This window comes from Dendropsophus ebraccatus, chromosome 2, assembly GCF_027789765.1.
Source record: "Dendropsophus ebraccatus isolate aDenEbr1 chromosome 2, aDenEbr1.pat, whole genome shotgun sequence".
NCBI lineage: Eukaryota > Metazoa > Chordata > Amphibia > Anura > Hylidae > Dendropsophus > Dendropsophus ebraccatus.
Genome location: NC_091455.1, coordinates 104,320,832 through 104,338,774, shown reverse-complemented (window position 1 = coordinate 104,338,774; position 17,943 = coordinate 104,320,832). Strand labels below are relative to the sequence as shown.

The 17,943-nt window shown below is 48.2% G+C and overlaps 1 protein-coding gene across 3 annotated transcripts in view; it reads left to right on the top strand.

Moving 5' to 3' along the window:
• Positions 1–5,866: 5,866 nt before the first annotated feature.
• RELCH (RAB11 binding and LisH domain, coiled-coil and HEAT repeat containing) overlaps positions 5,867–17,943 on the top strand; it is a 107,160-nt gene continuing 95,083 nt past the window's right edge. The window contains exon 1 of one of the 3 annotated variants that reach the window (XR_011361685.1): positions 5,867–6,447. Coding sequence is in view for 2 of the 3 variants with exons in the window: in XM_069958128.1 (XP_069814229.1) it covers positions 5,931–6,447 (517 nt within the window). In the remaining variant the exon portion in view is untranslated. The remainder of the gene's footprint in view (positions 6,448–17,943) is intronic. The other 2 variants (XM_069958128.1, XM_069958129.1) reach the window with 2 other exon arrangements.

Genomic DNA, 17,943 nt, shown 5'->3' with positions numbered 1-17,943 from the left:
ATGCCCCCAGAGGTGCCCCCATGAACTAATAATGCCCCCAGAGGTGCCCCCATATACTAATAATGCCCCCAGAGGTGCCCCCATGAACTAATAATGCCCCCAGAGGTGCCCCCATATACTAATAATGCCCCCAGAGGTGCCCCCATGAACTAATAATGCCCCCAGAGGTGCCCCCATGAACTAATAATGCCCTCAGAGGTGCCCCCATATACTAATAATGCCCCCAGAGGTGCCCCAATACACTAATAATGCCCCCAGAGGTGCCCCCATATACTAATAATGCCCCCAGAGGTGCCCCCATGAGATAATGCCCCCAGAGGTGCCCCCATATACTAATAATGCCCCCAGAGGTGCCCCCATACACTAATGCCCCCAGAGATGCCCCCATGAGTTAATAATGTCCCCAGAGGTGCCCCCATGAACTAATAATGCCCCCAGAGGTGCCCCCATATACTAATAATGCCCCCAGAGGTGCCCCCATGAGCTAATAGAGCCCCCAGAGGTGCCCCCATATACTAATAATGCCCCCAGAGGTGCCGACATATACTAATAATGCCCCCAGAGGTGCCCCCATGAGCTAATAATCCCCCCAGATCTGCCCCCATATACTAATAATGCCCCCAGAGGTGCCCCCATGAACTAATAATGCCCCCAGAGGTGCCCCCATATACTAATAATGCCCCCAGAGGTGCCCCTATGAACTAATAATGCCCCCAGAGGTGCCCCCATGAACTAATAATGCTCCCAAAGGTGCCACCATATACTAATAATGCCCTCGGAGGTGCCCCCATGAACTAATAATGCCCCCAGAGGTGTCCCCATGAACTAATAATGCCCCCAGAGGTGCCCCATATACTAATAATGCCCCCAGAGGTGCCCCCATACACTAATAATGCCCCCAGAGGTGCCCCCCATGAACTAATAATGCCCCCAGAGGTGCCCCCATGAGATAATAATGCCCCCAGAGGTGCCCCCATGAGATAATAATGCCCCCATATACTAATAATGCCCCCAGAGGTGCCCCTAAAAAAACAAACATCCTACTCACCTAATCCGCGCTGTGTGGCTGCAGGCAGCAGCTCTTCCTCCTCTTCGGGCTCCATCTTGCGAGCCGCAGGGACGGGACTTCCGGCAGGCGTGATGACGTCACATCATCACGCCTGCCGGAGAGGTCACGGCCCGGCCTCTCATAGGCTGCTGGTATGAAGTGTCGGCAGTCTATGGGAGAGAATACAAGAGTAGGACGCTGACAGGTCCTGCTCCTGTATTCTGATCGCTTTAATGTTCCGCCTGGTCAATGTGCAGGCGGAACATCAAAGCGATCAGTGCATCCCGAGAAGCTGCGCGGCCACAGCTTCTCGGGATGCTTAAAAACAGATGGCAAGGGGGGCCGTGCGGGCCCCCCTAGCGTAGCGGACGGGGGGCGGCGGCCGGCGGGCCCCCCCCCATGTCTCTTATGGTCCGGGCCCCATACGGCAGTACCAGTTGTACTGCCCTATCGGCGGCCATCACCCTCTGATTGTTAAAGTGTTACATGACTACAACCCCCATCCTCCCCGATAGCAGTTGTGTGTTACATGACTACAACCCCCATCCTCCCACCTGTTAGCAGTTGTGTGTTACATGACTACAATCCCCATCCCTGGCAGCTGAAGTGTTATTGTCCATACTACCTGTCACTTTCCTGATCACGCACGGTAAACCAAGCAAGTGCAGAAACCACCCAATTCAGTACCCCATAAAAAGATGGTACTAAATAAAACTACAGATCACTGCGCAAAAAATGCCCCTCACCCCTCAGCCAGACAGGTGGAGAGATAAAAAAAAGTGAGTCAGAGTTGGGCAAGTTTTTATTTATTTTAAATAATGGGGACTTTATTTTTAAAGTAATAAAATTAGGGAACATAAATTGGTTCGTACAGACCTGAACCTGGGGGAGGGGGGGGGGGTCATTTCTATTCTTATGGGGTTTTTTTGTTTTTTTTTCTTAAATATAATTTTTTAAGTATCGAATTGGTATTGAGCATTGAAAAAAAAAAGTTGGTATCGGTATCGAACTCAAAATTCTGGTATCGTGACATCACTACCCCAGAGGTGGCCCCCATGAACTAATAATGCCCCTAGAGATGCCCCCATGAGTTAATAATGCCCCCAGAGGTGCCCCCATGAACTAATAATGCCCCCAGAGGTGCCCCCCATATACTAATAATGCCCCCAGAGGTGCCCCCATATACTAATAATGCCCCCAGAGGTGCCCCCATATACTAATAATGCCCCCAGAGGTGCCCCCATAAGCTAATAATGCCCCCAGAGGTGCCCCATATACTAATAATGCCCCCAGAGGTGCCCCCATGAACTAATAATGCCCCCAGAGGTGCCCCCATATACTAATAATGCCCCCAGAGGTGCCCCCATGAACTAATAATGCCCCCAGAGGTGCCCCCATATACTAATAATGCCCCCAGAGGTGCCCCCATGAACTAATAATGCCCCCAGAGGTGCCCCCATGAACTAATAATGCCCCCAGAGGTGCCCCCATATACTAATAATGCCCCCAGAGGTGCCCCCATACACTAATAATGCCTCCAGAGGTGCCCCCATATACTAATAATGCCCCCAGAGGTGCCCCCCATGAACTAATAATGCCCCCAGAGGTGCCCCCATATACTAATAATGCCCCCAGAGGTACCCCCATACACTAATAATGCCCCCAGAGATGCCCCCATGAGTTAATAATGCCCCCAGAGGTGCCCCCATGAACTAATTATGCCCCCAGAGGTGCCCCCATATACTAATAATGCCCCCAGAGGTGCCCCCATGAACTAATAGAGCCCCCAGAGGTGCCCCCATATACTAATAATGCCCCCAGAGGTGCCCACATATACTAGTAATGCCCCCAGAGGTGCCCCCATGAGCTAATAATGCCCCCAGATCTGCCCCCATATACTAATAATGCCCCCAGAGGTGCCCCCATGAACTAATAATGCCCCAGAGGTGCCCCCATATACTAATAATGCCCCCAGAGGTGCCCCCATGAACTAATAATGCCCCCAGAGGTGACCCCATGAACTAATAATGCTCCCAAAGGTGCCACCATATACTAATAATGCCCTCGGAGGTGCCCCCATGAACTAATAATGCCACCAGAGGTGTCCCCATGAACTAATAATGCCCCCAGAGGTGCCCCATATACTAATAATGCCCCCAGAGGTGCCCCCATACACTAATAATGCCCCCAGAGGTGCCCCCATATACTAATAATGCCCCCAGAGGTGCCCCCCATGAACTAATAATGCCCCCAGAGGTGCCCCCATGAGATAATAATGCCCCCATATACTAATAATGCCCCCAGAGGTGCCCCTAAAAAAACAAACATCCTACTCACCTAATCCGCGCTGTGTGGCTGCAGGCAGCAGCTCTTCCTCCTCTTCGGGCTCCATCTTGCGAGCCGCAGGGACGGGACTTCCGGCAGGCGTGATGACGTCACATCATCACGCCTGCCGGAGAGGTCACGGCCCGGCCTCTCATAGGCTGCTGGTATGAAGTGTCGGCAGTCTACGGGAGAGAATACAAGAGTAGGACGCTGATAGGTCCTGCTCCTGTATTCTGATCGCTTTAATGTTCCGCCCGGTCAATGTGCAGGCGGAACATCAAAGCGATTAGTGCATCCCGAGAAGCTGCGCGGCCGCAGCTTCTCGGGATGCTTAAAAACAGATGGCAAGGGGGGCCGTGCGGGCCCCCCTAGCGTAGCGGACGGGGGGCGGCGGCCGGCGGGCCCCCCCCATGTCTCTTAGGGTCCGGGCCCCATACGGCAGTACCAGTTGTACTGCCCTATCGGCGGCCCCGATTGGGCTATTCACACTATCAGTAGCAGAAATGGATGAAAATCTATCCTGAAAAAAAAAAGGACATGTGCTAGTGCGGACCCAGATTTTTTTGCGGATCCTCGGATCCTCTCATTGAAATCAATTGGTTACGGATTGTTTACGGATTGTAACATGTTGGCATCCGTATTTCCGCAAAAAATACGGATGAAGTGCATTGAAAAGCAATGAGTAGTAAAAAATGGAATTACGGAAATACGGATGGAATACAGATGTCCAATCCGTAATATCTCACGGGTTGTTTCAGGACCAGAAAAAAATACTGAACGTGTGCATAAGGCCTTAATGTCCACAGCATTGTTGTCCATGTTTACCAATACTTTACTTCATAATATGACTGGTGAAATGACAAGTCTACAGGATAAACTAGAAAAACCTGGCTTTCAGAAACACACCCAGTGCCCCACCTAACAGCATAGTGATAGTTCTCATATAAAGCTGTCCCAGTGCATGGCAAGCACATTTTATAGATGTGGTTATTACCCAATCCGCACTTACAGTAGGTGCTAATCTTACTGCCTAACTCCAATGTCACTCAGATTTACCACATGGGTTTTTAAAGGGATTGACCACTTTTGGGGTATGTGGACACTACGGAAAACGGGCGTGGATTCCACAGCTCGCAGCCACGCGCCTCTCCGCCCGTGCCATAGACTCCATTCTATGGTCAGGCAATTTCCACCTTCCCCCTGAAGAATGAACCGGTTAATTCTTTGAGCAGACAGAGGAATCTGCCTGACCATAGAATGGAGTCTATGGCACAGGCGATGATGCGAGCGGGGGCGAGTTGCAGAATTCGCGGTGGGTGATCTGAGTGCCATGGTGCCGCTCCTTAGAGGAAGTGTTATGGTTATGGAGGTGCCCACTGCTTAGAGGGGATGTTATTGAGGTGCAGCTCCTTAGAGGGGTTGTTATTGAGTTGCCTGCTGAGTAAGGTGTTATGATAGTGCCCGCTCCTTAGAGGGGATGTTATGGTGGTGCCTATGCCTAAAGAATGTGTAATCGTGGTGCCTGCTCCTTAGAGGGGTTGTTTTTGAGTTGCCTGCTGAGTAAGGTGTTATGGTGGTGCCCGCTCCTTAGAGGGGTTGTTATGGTGGTGCCCATGCCTAAAGAATGTGTAATCATGGTGCATGCTCCTTAGAGGGGATATTATGGTGGTGCCTGCTCCTGGAAAAGGTTTTATGGTGGTGCCTGCTCCTTAGAGGGGTTGTTATAGTGGTGCCCATGCCTAAAGAATGTGTAATGGTGGTGCCTGCTCCTTAGAGGGGATGTTATGGCGGTGCCACTACTTGAGTGGATGTTATGGAAATGCCCACTCCTTGAGGGGGTTTTATAGAGGTGCCTGCTCCTTGAGGGGTGGTTATGGAGATGCCCTCTCCTTAGAGGAGCTGTTATAATGGTGTCCACTCCTTGGGGGGATTTTATAGAAACATAGAAGATTGTTGGCAGAAAAAGACCACTGGGTTTATCTAGTCTGCCCTTTTAGTATTTTCTTTCTTATTATGGCTGTGGAGGTGCCCACTCTTTAAGTTGAAGTTATGGTGGTGCCCGCTCCTTAGATCAGGTGTATGTTATGGAGGTGCCCACTACTTAGAGGGGATGTTATGGTGATGCTCCTTCCTTAGAGATGTTATGGAGGTGCCCACTCCTTAGAGGGGATGTTATGGAGGTGACCGCTCCTTAAAGGGGATGTTATAGTGATGCTGCTCGTTCCTTAGAGGGGATGTTATAGAGGTGCCCGGTCTTTGAGGGGATGTTATGGAAGCACCCGCTCCTTAGAGGGGATGTTATGGAGGTGCCCGCTCCATAGAGGGTGTTATAGAAGCGCCCGGTCTTTGAGGGGATGTTATGATGGCGCCCGGTCTTAGAGGGGACGTTATGATGGTGCCCGGTCTTTGAGGGCACGTTGTGATGGTGCCCGCTCCAGAAGGTGTGCCGCTCGGTCATTGAGGTGACAGTAGCAGTCTCCTCCTCCTGTGTGTGGATGGTGTAAGGAGTCTCCCATCGTCCTCCTCCTCCATCCCCTCCTCTCCGCCTCATTACAAGATGGCGGCCCCTGCAGCAGGTCCAGGCCCGGGCGGCTCCTCTGGTGTCACTCCCGGGGGTGCAGGCGGGTCAGCCGGTGTGGTAGCCCCCAGTACAAGCAGCAACAGTGTGAACCCGTTCCTGAGCGACTCAGAGGAAGAAGCCGAAGAGGAGGAGGAGGAAGAAGAGGATGAAGACGAAGAAGATGTGTCCCCCCTGGACGCCCGCCCCATCCCTTCCATGGCTGCACGGTATCTACCGGAGGAGAACGAGCCCGCCCTGCTGCAGCCCCCCGGGCCCCGGCTAGCTGTGCCCTCAGGGGAGCCCGGGCGGGTGCCGCTGGACGCGGTGGCGGCGCAGTTGCTGCGGGATCAGCTGCTGCTCACGGCTCTGGAGCTGCACACCGAGCTGCTGGAGACCGGCAGGGAGCTACCCCGGCTCCGGGACTACTTCTCCAATCCCGGCAACTTCGAGAGACCGACGGCGGGGCCTCCACCCGTAGCGGGCATCAGTAACCCCAGCGGCGGCGGACAGCTGAGTGAGTGACAGGGGGCGGGGCGTGCGGGGGGCGGCTGTCATCTGTGTGTGATTCCCGGTGTGTGCTGTCATCTGTGTGTGATTCCCGGTGTGTGCTGTCATCTGTGTGTGTGTGTGTGTGTGTGTGTGATTCCCGTTGTATTGGGGGTATGCTGCCTGTGTGATTCTTGGTGTATTGGAGGTATGATGTGTGTGTCATTCCCGGTGTATCGGAGGTATATTGTGTGTGTGATTCCTGGTGTATTGAGGGTGTGCTGTATGTCTGTGTGTGATTCCCGGTGTATTGGGGGTGTGCTGTGTGTGTGTGTGTGATTCCTGGTGTATTGAGGGTGTGCTGTGTCTGTGTGTGATTCCCGGTGTATTGGGGGTGTGCTGTGTGTGTGATTCCCGGTGTATTGGGGGAGTGCTGTGTGTGTGTGTGTGTGATTCCCGGTGTATTAGGGGGGTGCTGTGTGTGTGTGATTCCCGGTGTATTGGGGGGGTGATTCCCGATGTATTGGGGGTGTGCTGTGTGTGTGTGATTCCCGGTGTATTGGGGGTGTGCTGTGTGTGTGTGATTCCCGGTGTATTGGGGGTGTGCTGTGTGTGTGTGTAATATTCCCGGTGTATTGGGGGTGTGCTGTGTGTAATATTCCCGGTGTATTGGGGGTGTGCTGTGTGTGTGATTCCCGGTGTATTGGGGGGGGGGTGCTGTGTGTGTGTGTGTGTGTGATTTCCGGAGTATTGGGGGTGTGCTGTGTGTCTGTGATTCCCGGTGTATTGGGGGGGTGCTGTGTGTGTGTGTGTGATTCCCGGTGTATTGGGGGTGAGCTGTGTGTGTGATTCCCGGTGTATTAGGGGTGTGATTTCCGGTGTATTGGGGGTGTGCTGTGTGTGTGTGTGTGATTCACGGTGTATTGGGGGGGGGGGTGCTGTGTGTGTGTGTGTGTGTGATTCCCGGTGTATTGGGGGTGAGCTGTGTGTGTGATTCCCGGTGTATTGGGGGTGTGAATCTCGGTGTATTGGGGTGTGTGCTGTGTGTGTGTGATTCCCGGTGTATTGAGGGGGGGGGTGCTGTGTGTGTGATTCCCGGTGTATTGAGGGGGGTGTGCTGTGTGTGTGTGTGATTCCCAGTGTATTGGGGGTATGCTGTGTGTGTGTGTGTGTGTGTGATTCCCGGTGTATTGAGGGGGGTGTGCTGTGTGTGTGATTCCCGGTGTATTGGGGGGGTGCTGTGTGTGTGATTCCCGGTGTATTGGGGGGGTGCTGTGTGTGTGATTCCCGGTGTATTGGGGGGGGTGCTGTGTGTGTGATTCCCGGTGTATTGGGGGGGGGGTGCTGTGTGTGTGATTCCCGGTGTATTAGGGGGGTCCTGTGTGTGTGATTCCCGGTGTATTGGGGGGGGTGCTGTGTGTGTGATTCCCGGTGTATTAGGGGGGTCCTGTGTGTGTGATTCCCGGTGTATTGGGGGGGGTGCTGTGTGTGTGATTCCCGGTGTATTGGGGGGGTCCTGTGTGTGTGATTCCCGGTGTATTGGGGGGGTGCTGTGTGTGTGATTCCCGGTGTATTGGGGGGGGGGTGCTGTGTGTGTGATTCCCGGTGTATTGGGGGGGGGGGTGCTGTGTGTGTGATTCCCGGTGTATTGGGGGGGTGCTGTGTGTGTGATTCCCGGTGTATTGGGGGGGGTGCTGTGTGTGTGATTCCCGGTGTATTGGGGGGGGTGCTGTGTGTGTGTGTGAGATTTCCGGTGATGCTGCCTGTGTGATTCTTGGTGCACTGGTGTATTGAGCCCCGTGCTGTAGCCTGGCTCCTGTAGTGGGCAGGGGCCCCGTGCTGTAGCCTGGCTCCTGTAGTGGGCAGGGGCCTGCTGCTGGGGAGGCTGCTGGCTCCTGGCTCCTGTCTCCTGTAGTGGGTGGGGCCCCGTGCTGGGTAGGCTGCTGGCTCCTGTAGTGTGTGGGGCCCCGTGCTGGGTAGGCTGCTGGCTCCTGTAGTGGGCGGGCCCCGTGCTGGGGAGGCTGCTGGCTCCTGTAGTGGGCAGGGGCCCGGTGCTGGGGAGGCTGCTGACTCCTGTAGTGGGCGGGGCCCGGTGCTGGGGAGGCTGCTGGCTCCTGTAGTGGGCGGGGCCTGGTGCTGGGGAGGCTGCTGGCTCCTGTAGTGGGCGGGGCCTGGTGCTGGGGAGGCTGCTGGCTCAGCCCAGTACCATGTGCCCCAGCAGCTGATATGTGACGAGAGGAGATCATGGGGCTGGGATCTCTGACTACTGTTGATGTCCAGAATTCAGGGTCCAATGTTATAAGAATTACTGTGGGGGTAATCCTTAAGCTGTGCTGAAGGAGATAACACCACCCTCTATAGATCCTTATAATTTTGAGAGTCTTAGGTCTGAGATCAGACGTTACCAGTGCAATATACATATGTGATGTATCTGACAGATCTGAAGTAGGGATGATCGTTAGGGTTCGTATGAACCTGAACTCTTGGCTTCTGATTCCCGCTGTCTGCAGCCTCTGTGGAGCGGGTGGATGCAGCCTGAGGACCGCCTGGAAAACTGGGATACAGCCTATGGCTATGGCTGTATCCCAGTTTTCCAGGAGGTCCTCTGGCTGTATCCACCCTCTCCACGGAGGTGGAAGACAGCGGGAATCAGAAGCCAAGAGTTCAGGTTCATACAAACCCTAACCTCGGCCGGTTCGCTCATCCCTAATCAGAAGTTCCTATTTGCCGCATAGTAATCACTCACCATGAGGTCTACCTGTGGCTGCTGACGTGTGTATCGCTCCTTTACACAATAATGTGTGCAAGGGCCTGTCTGACACTTATATGTGTGTGTGTAGTTTTTTTTGTTTTTTTGGAGGGTGGGGGGGTGGTTTGAGTACAGCGTGTCAGCTAGATAGGGACCTGGCAGACATAGATACCACCAAATCATAGATACTACCAAAACTAAGGGTTTAAAATGCAGAAAAAGCTACAAATCTTTCCATGAGTGTTTTTCTGTATTGGTTCTTTTCCTGTTCTTGGCTAAAACGTTCTGCGTAAAATAATACATGTGAATCCGGCCGTAGGATCCAATACCGGCTTATTACAGTCCCAGTCTGATGTGGGTGTAGTGACTGCTGTCAGACTGGGACTTGCAGCCATTATATACCCCTTTGTAAGAACCCTTAAAGCGAATGTACCATCAAGTACAGCTATTTCTTCTATTACCCGGGATACTAGTAGCACGGTCCTTTTTTTTTTTTTTAAACGTTGCCTAGTTCCTGCACTCCCCAATGTTTTGTTCTTGTGCCTCGGCCCGGGCTCTAAGCACTGGCAACAAGCCGTGTGCCCCCAGTGTGACAATATCCCCCCGTTCTGTGAAGCACCTCCATTAGAATCAGGACTGGTGTGTCACCAAGGGGAGGGGATATCATTACACTGGGGCCACTTCCAGGGCATATAGCAGGGCTCGTGTACAACAACAAGATGACGCAGAGCACGGGAACTGGGGAGCATTTTAAATAAAAAAGGTCCCTACCATTGGGATCACTGTGCCGACCTGGTGATGTAAAAGAGAAAATTTCTGGACCTTGGTACATTCTCCGGAAAGTGGATTGTTATTAATATTACTAAAATTGGTGCCGAAATGCCCCACTGATCATGTGCAGGGCCAGGTAACGTCATACCGGACCAGTCTGTTGCAGATTTTATCTAAGGATTTGCATCGTTAAGACCTGCAACCGACAGTACCAGGCAAGTCAGTAGGACTTTGTATTCTAAATGAAGATCTGCATTGTAAGAAAACAGCTATGCTGTTTTTCCTTTTTGTCAACAGTGTAGTGCCAATACAAACCTAAACATCATTGTGGTTTGCTGGAAGAAAAAAAGAATCTGCCTATTGGATTTCAATATTCCCAATATGTTGTCTGGTAAAGATGTCCCCCAGAGGAGTGTATTACCTGCTCATTTCTGCATCTGTAGTAGATTTATTTTTATAAAAGGGCAAACTAACAGCAGGTTATGATGTGTTTACACAGAGAGATTTATCTGACAGATCCAAAGCCATGGATTTGAAAAGCGTTAAAATCTCAGTCTTTCCTTTATGACCTGTGCTGTGTTTATAGTCTGTTCCTGGCCTTGACTTAAAAAAAAAAAAATTGTCAGATAAATATCTGTGTGTAAAGGCACCCTTAGGGCCTATTACACCAACAGATTATCTGACAGATTTTTTTAAGCCAAAGCCAGGAATGGATTTGAAAAGAAGAGAGATCTCAGTTTTTCCTTTATTACCAGTTCTCTGTTTATAGTCCATTCCTGGCTTTGGCTCAAAAAATTTTTTGTCAGATAATCTGCTGGTGTAATAGGGCCATTAGAAGAATCTAATGGTGTGTTTACAAAGGCAGATTTATACAGCCAAAGCCAGGAACAGAGATCAGGTCATAAAGGAAATATTGCAATTCCTCCCCTTTTCAGATAAACCCCTGTGTAAAACACACCATTACTAGTTTAGATCCCACTACCACGCACAGAGTGCTGAGGATGAAGGTAATTTTCTTACTTTCATCCTAAGTACAGTTTCCACGCAGTTTACAGTTAAGTCCCTAGGCTAGTAAGTTGGTTTGGTGCAGGACTACTGTCTCCAGTGCGCTGATCCCAGCATTTATTAGAAGGGGTGGGCTGAGTCAGAAGGTGGATCAGTGCCCTGGGGTGGTAGCCCTCCCTCCAGGGCAGCAAGCTTCTGCTGTCTACCCTAAGAATGGACACGTTCACTCTATGGGCGGATGGTGGAATCTGCCTGACCATAGAATGGAGTCTATGGCACGGGCGGACAGTGAAGCGGGGACGAGTGGCGGAATGTACGGCACGTTATCCGCCAGAATTCCTTTGTGTGCACATACCCTAAGGTTATCATATTAAAAAAATAAAAAAATGATATTATAGACAATTCTACAAAGAGTAAAACGGTTTCATCTCATTCCATTTTTTTCAATACACCAAGGATATCTAGGAACTCCACATTCTCTTTCTCTTGGTTGTGATGTATTCATTGGTACATTCTTACATGTTGTTTTTCTCTTTGCAGAATTGTTTTTAATACAAAGTTTTTTTGTTTTTCATATATTGTTAATAAAAGTACATTTTTAAATGTCTAAAAGTTTTTTTTTTTTTTGTGTGTATTCTGTTGAGGTGGGTAATTATAGTAAAGTTTTAGCCTGATCTCCCTAACTGACAGCTGTCAGGATTGCTGTCGGCAATATTGTGTATGGCCAACTTAAGGGTGCGTTCACACGTACAGAGTCTGGGGCAGATTTGAAGCTCCAGATTCAAAGCATGAGAGTTCCAAGAGTTCCTGAATTACATGGCCTGACATTAGCTTATACTCAATGATCGTGCAGCCCTTGCTTTATATAAAAAATAATAATGTAATACCCACCTCTCCACGCTCCTTGGTGTTCTTCTGGCTTCTTCCCGCTCACCAAAGCCACTGCTGGCCAGTGATTGGCTGAGCGGCCTGTCACTTCAGAGGCTGCTACCGTGAGTGGAAAAAAGCCGCAAGGACACTGAAGCATGGACAGTAAAGTATTATGTTGTTTTTTTCTATATATTGTTTCATCAGCTGATGATTTTTAAACCTGCTAAAGACAATGATCAGCTGAGGATTGGCTCCTCGGCTGATTGTTGTCTTTAGTATAATAATATCTGCCCTATTGGGTAGATAATCGCCCCATGTAATAGGGTTCTAAGGAGGCTTAAGGGTACAAACACACACGGCATATACGCTGCGTATCTGCTGCGTATACGCTGTGTGTGTTTGTACCCTAAAAAGTATATATAAAAAAAAAAAATTAAAAATATACTTCAGTGATTAACGTTAAAATCACCCCTTTTTCATATAAACAAATGAAAATCAAAAAAATAAACTGATTTTAGTATCGCAGAATTGTCTGAACTATTAAAATTTAATGTTGTTATTCCCGCACGATGAACAACAAAAAACTAAACCTCAGCATTGTGGACATGTAAAATTAAACAAAAAATTGTCAAAACACTACAGATCATGGCATAAAAATTGAACCCCCAAGCAGCTGGCATGCTGCACTTTGAAATGTACGCCAGCTCCCAAGCGTAAAAACTTAAAAATCTAAATCTGCAAGTTTGGCTTTTTAAACCCATTGTTTTTCATACCTTAATTTATGTAATCCACATCAAATCACATGATTTAATGGAGATGTTCTGCTGTGAATTTCAATGCAGGAATGCTATGTATTGTCTGCTGTGAAGAATCTTCAGTATTTCTGCTATGTGTGGTTGTAGCCTTAATTCGGAAATTGCTTTCTGTGCAATTTCCCTAATAAACTATTTAAAGAGACTCCAGAGGTGGTGCTTCACTTAAAAGCTATCTGTATATTGCTATGGCTGAATCAGCTGTGACCAGCTCAGCGGGTTTCCGAAGAGAAGCTAGGACTTGTTTGTCATGTGCTGCGCAATATAGCTTCCCTACTATCCTTTAGCCATGTTATATCAAATAAGAACAGACCTGTAAATATTTCCCAAAATGTATCAGATTAGAAATACTGAGGAGAGACTTCTTTACAATACAGATAGATCCTATGTAGATGGTAGAAATAACACTTGTTCCACATTAATCATAAAGATGTGAAACCAGTTCTGTTTGCTCCTATGTCTGCAGTTTTATATGCAACTTCTCAAAAAGTTGCATTGGTTTTTGCATTAAAGTGCGGACAGATACCCTGTAACCAGGGGCGGATTAACTTTACCATAGGCCCTGGGCTGTTCACCAAGCCTGGCCCCCCCACCCCACTGTAACTATGGCAGCACTAGCCTGGCGTTCATAGTACAGGATAGATAATGTCATGATGTCCTGATTTGTGCAAAATTGCCATAAAAAAAACTGTGATTTTTGCAAATCATGGCAGAAGTGTAGCCAGGAGGCAGTACACCATTGAAAGTATAAGTCTTTTTGGGTGGTCATGGGTCCCCCAGGAGCTCAGGGCCCCGGGCTACCGCCCGGAACGCCCCTATTGTGATCCACTACTGCCTGTAATGGTACGTAGAGTATCCCAGTGGATTTCACGCTGCGAGTTACACAGCAAAGTCCTCTGCAGTAATGTATGGTGTCATTTCCTATGGCTCTAAATTCTCACCGCAGATTTTCATTCCGCTATGGCAGTTTAGCCCCTGCCCCCTTAACCCACCGCCACCCGAGGTAATACATTACGTCAGGAGCCGGAACGCGGACAGGTAATGTATTAACCCAAGCAGAGTTAAGTTAAGGGGGCAGGGGAGAACAGTACACAGTATTGCAGAGGAATTTGCAATTTTGCTACAATACTGGGTGTGTGAAGGGCCAGTTCACACTGAGTAAAAGAAAGGAGGCGCTAGCACTCCCATAGACTGCATGTATGACACAGAGGCTGGCGGGATTCTGTGGTGGAGAGTTCCGCTGTGGAATTCTGCCAGTTTTACTCCGTGTGAACTGGCCCTAAGAGTAGCTCCATATCAGCCATATTTTGTTACAGTTGAAACTCCACATTGTAACTAGCCAGATAACTACACAAAACTCACTTGGGAAAACTAAAACTTGATAAGTAAGAGGGTCTAGTCTATACTAGTCTATATAAAGTTCATTCTCATTCTGGCAATCTGGAGTCACCCTTGATGGGCATACTGGAGGCATTGTACCCAGCATACCTTCCGGCCCTCCATAGACTCTAATAGGGCACAGCACTGAACCTGTCAACTTGCTGTATTGCAAAACCCTGCAGTAAACAGTTTTGTGTCATGTGAACACACCCTTATGTGTAGTTGGGTTCTATAGTTCATTGCATTTCCTAATACCCCCCAGGCAGGATATCCTGAGATATTTACAGACGTGTGTGAATGGAAGACTTTGTACTTGGACCTAATTAAATTATTTTACCATTTTCCATATCCCGAATATCTATTGTTATATGAAATTCTTAAACCTTGCTTCATTTCCTTCTTTTCTTTCTAGAAAGCTTCCACATTTATTTTTTTTTACAGGATTATCACACATTCGAATGGAATATATCAGGAAGTTAGGGCATCTTATATAGTGGACCTTACAAAGTAATATTATGGCACTCTGGTGTGCCGCTTTTATTACCTAGCTGTTTGATGCAGTGTGTGTGGTACTTTACCTCATGGTCCCCTGATACGGCTGGCTGCCTGCCCACTCCTCTTATCCCTAATGAATATTGAAGCCTCCAGATTCATTAGGGTGATGCTAGGGAAGTGGAAGGGAGACCATATTTGTACACCGAGGGGTAATGTATCTTACTTGGGTCACCAAACGGCCTAATTTACTTGCTAATAAAAAGTGCTTCCTTTGTTTTCAGTTACTAAAGGAAGACAGCAATTTCACCTGGAAAATGGCATGAGCATAGAAACTGGGCAGCTATGCCCCTAGCTGTGCCTGCACCACTTACTTTTGGGCTGTCTGTGGCCAACTTTTGGTGTAATGTTGGTGTAAAACAAGTGGTGGATTAAAATCTCATGCTGAGAGTTTGGAATCTTACCATTGTTACTTCTAAAGCCTATGCCCCAGCATAATATGGCTGTAGGCCAGAGCGTATGCCTCACCAGCTGAATGTATAAGGAGAAAGCTCATAATGATTCAAAAGTGGGGGTGTTTCACCAGATTTAAAGGGAACCAACCAGGGCTGATATGGTTCCCTGAACCGCTGTGTACAGCTCCTGCAGCAGCCGCATCACGTACTGGCCGCGGCTGCAGCAGGAGCTGTATAATCGAAAAAAAAGCACTTTAATCCATGCCTGTCAGCACGCTCTGAGGGGAAGAATTACAGGCAGAGGCCTCTCTGCCTGTCAATCATCCTTCGGAGAGCACTGACAGGCAGGGAGGGAGCCGCCCAGATGACTACCTCCAGTCTCTGCCTGTCACTCGCCTGGGTGATTTAAAGTGCTTTTTTTTCGGTAATACAGCTCCTTTTTCAAAAACAGATGTTCGCTTTTTGCGGAGATATATATATAATTTTTTTTTTTTTATTGTGGAAGTTGATGGAAAAACAGGTCAAAATGGATGCACACAAAGTATGCATAAGTCAATGGTACATGCAAATATAAACTCTTGCAATTATATCTTAATGAAGAAAAAAAACTTTCTCCACTTATGAATCACTTCCCTCAGTATCATTTCCCTTCCTGCTCTGCTCATTCACTCTCAGTTCACTGCTAAGACCCACCTTGAGATATGAGCTTGACTGTCAAGTTACTTAGAGATTAAGTTGCATATTGCCTATGAAGAGAAGATGATGAAACTTGTAGAGATGGGCAAAGAAAGCAGCATCTAGTAAGCTTCGTATCTCACCCATTCACAGCGATGTCCTCCATGCTGATGCTGCTTCTGTGGGGGGTGCTGTAGCTATACAAGAGCAGGATCACCTCTACAATGTAGGTGTTTTGTATGGGAGAGATCACAGCAGATAGTCCTGCTGTTTTAGGGGTGAGCTGGGGGAAGACCTACACAAGCTATATATTGACTTACACAAGCTATATATTGGATGCTGCTATTCTTGATGTCTGTACGCACACACAAGCCAGTTATAAAATGTCAGCTGAAAGGTACTCTTACCCCATTTGGGTTGTTGGGTGTTTTTCTCCTGTCCCATTATGAGTGGCACAGGCAAGGTTAAATAAAATCGTCTTTTTCCATAGTAAATTTAGCTGTAAATCTGGGGTAGGACTCCTGGGCTTTAAGCAGTTTAATAGCTTCAGTTATGCTGTGAAGTTTAAGATTTTTCTCTTCCTTCATACTGCGCCTTTGATCCTATAAAAATGTATAACCACTGTACATAGTTGACTTATTAGAAAAAAAGCAACTTGGAGACCGCACTTCCAAGGCAATTCTTTAACACTTTAATTCACACCAATGAATTGAAGTCTTGAATTATTTAATAGGTCTGAATTGTTAGATATATCTGAGAAAGTATTTCCAACCTAGATCTTGAATTGTGGACTTTTACTTCCTAAAACAGTTGCAGGAAAAGCCTGGTTATATTTATTTATAAGTGCCAACCCCAACGGCCACTGCTAATAGCAATGTGACAGCAAAGACGCAGCACTTCGTTGTAACCTTCCAAGTTGCACCATTCAAGAGCTGAGGTGAAAACTTGGCAAATAAGCCCTTTAGAGCCCATTCTGTCCTGATACAGTATATAATCAGTCTGACCACTGCTACTGGAGCAGAGCGGTGGTCTGTCGCTTAGACAATGAGCTGTCAACAATGGCGGGGGGGGGGGAGTGCAGCATATCAGGAGAAGGAGGCAAGTTCGCTAATTCAGCGCTTCTCAAACTGTGAAGCATGCCTCACTGGAGAGGTGCAGCCTACAGTCCGGTGAGACAGGCGGTCCCTGCCTGTACTGGCCCACAGATGGCACAGACTCTGTACATTGCAGATTATAATATAGATGGCCCATATGGCCGCCCATAATATAAAGTTCTAAGGGGGAGGGGTGATGTGCAAGTGATTCTGGAACTTTTTGGCAATGGTGGGAGAATTGACTATATGTGAAGCGCTGTTGTGGCACTTTAAGGACAACTCCAGCGTCAGGAAAAAAAAAAAACAGACACAGACCCTATACTCACCATCCCTCCTGAGTCAATCGCAATTCGAAAATCCCGCCGGCCACGGTCCCCATCAACCCCATCCACGTCTTCAGATTTTCTTTAGTTCCGGGTTCCCATGGCATGAATGAGAGCGAAAAAGCTGGAAAAGAGGCGGAACGGCTCCAGGCAGGTGACTAATGGTACTTTTACACGGAGCGATAATTCACCCGATCGCGCGAATAACGATTTTGAATGAACAATGTTTTTTTTTATAACGATCAGCGTTTAGACGGAACGATACATCGTACGGAAAATTCGCTGTGCGATCGTTTTGCGATCACTTAAGCCTATCTCACACATAGGTGAAATCGTTGAAAGACTGTTTACACTGAACGATCTGCGAATTTTTTGCGGACGCTCAACGATGATTTGTAAACATGTTGAAAGATCAAAATGAACGATTTTTTGCTCGTCGTTTGATCGTTCGCTGCGTTTACACGTACGATTATCGTTCGAATTTGTTATCGTGCAAAAACGAACGATCAATCGTTCCGTGTAAAAGGACCATAACACACATTACAATGTTATATAAGTTTGTAATGTGTGTTAGTTAAGAGGAAAATAAAATGCGGGAGTTGTCCTTTAAGGGGGCTTAACCATTTGTGGGACACTAATGGTGGAATTAACTATTTGTGAGGCACTTTTGTAGCATTATAAGGGGAATTAACTGTTTGTGGGGAACTATTATGGGATAACCTACTGGGGGAAATAAAGGGGTAACTACCTGGTTTACTACAGGTGAAGCCGCATTTATTTCTGGTGCCGATTTGGTTCTGCTCTGGGATTTTACGTGCACAACATGGCGTTATCGGCACTGCGTAGTAGTATGGGTTTTGTTGGTGAGGACCCAGTCTCAACATAGATCGCCTGGTGG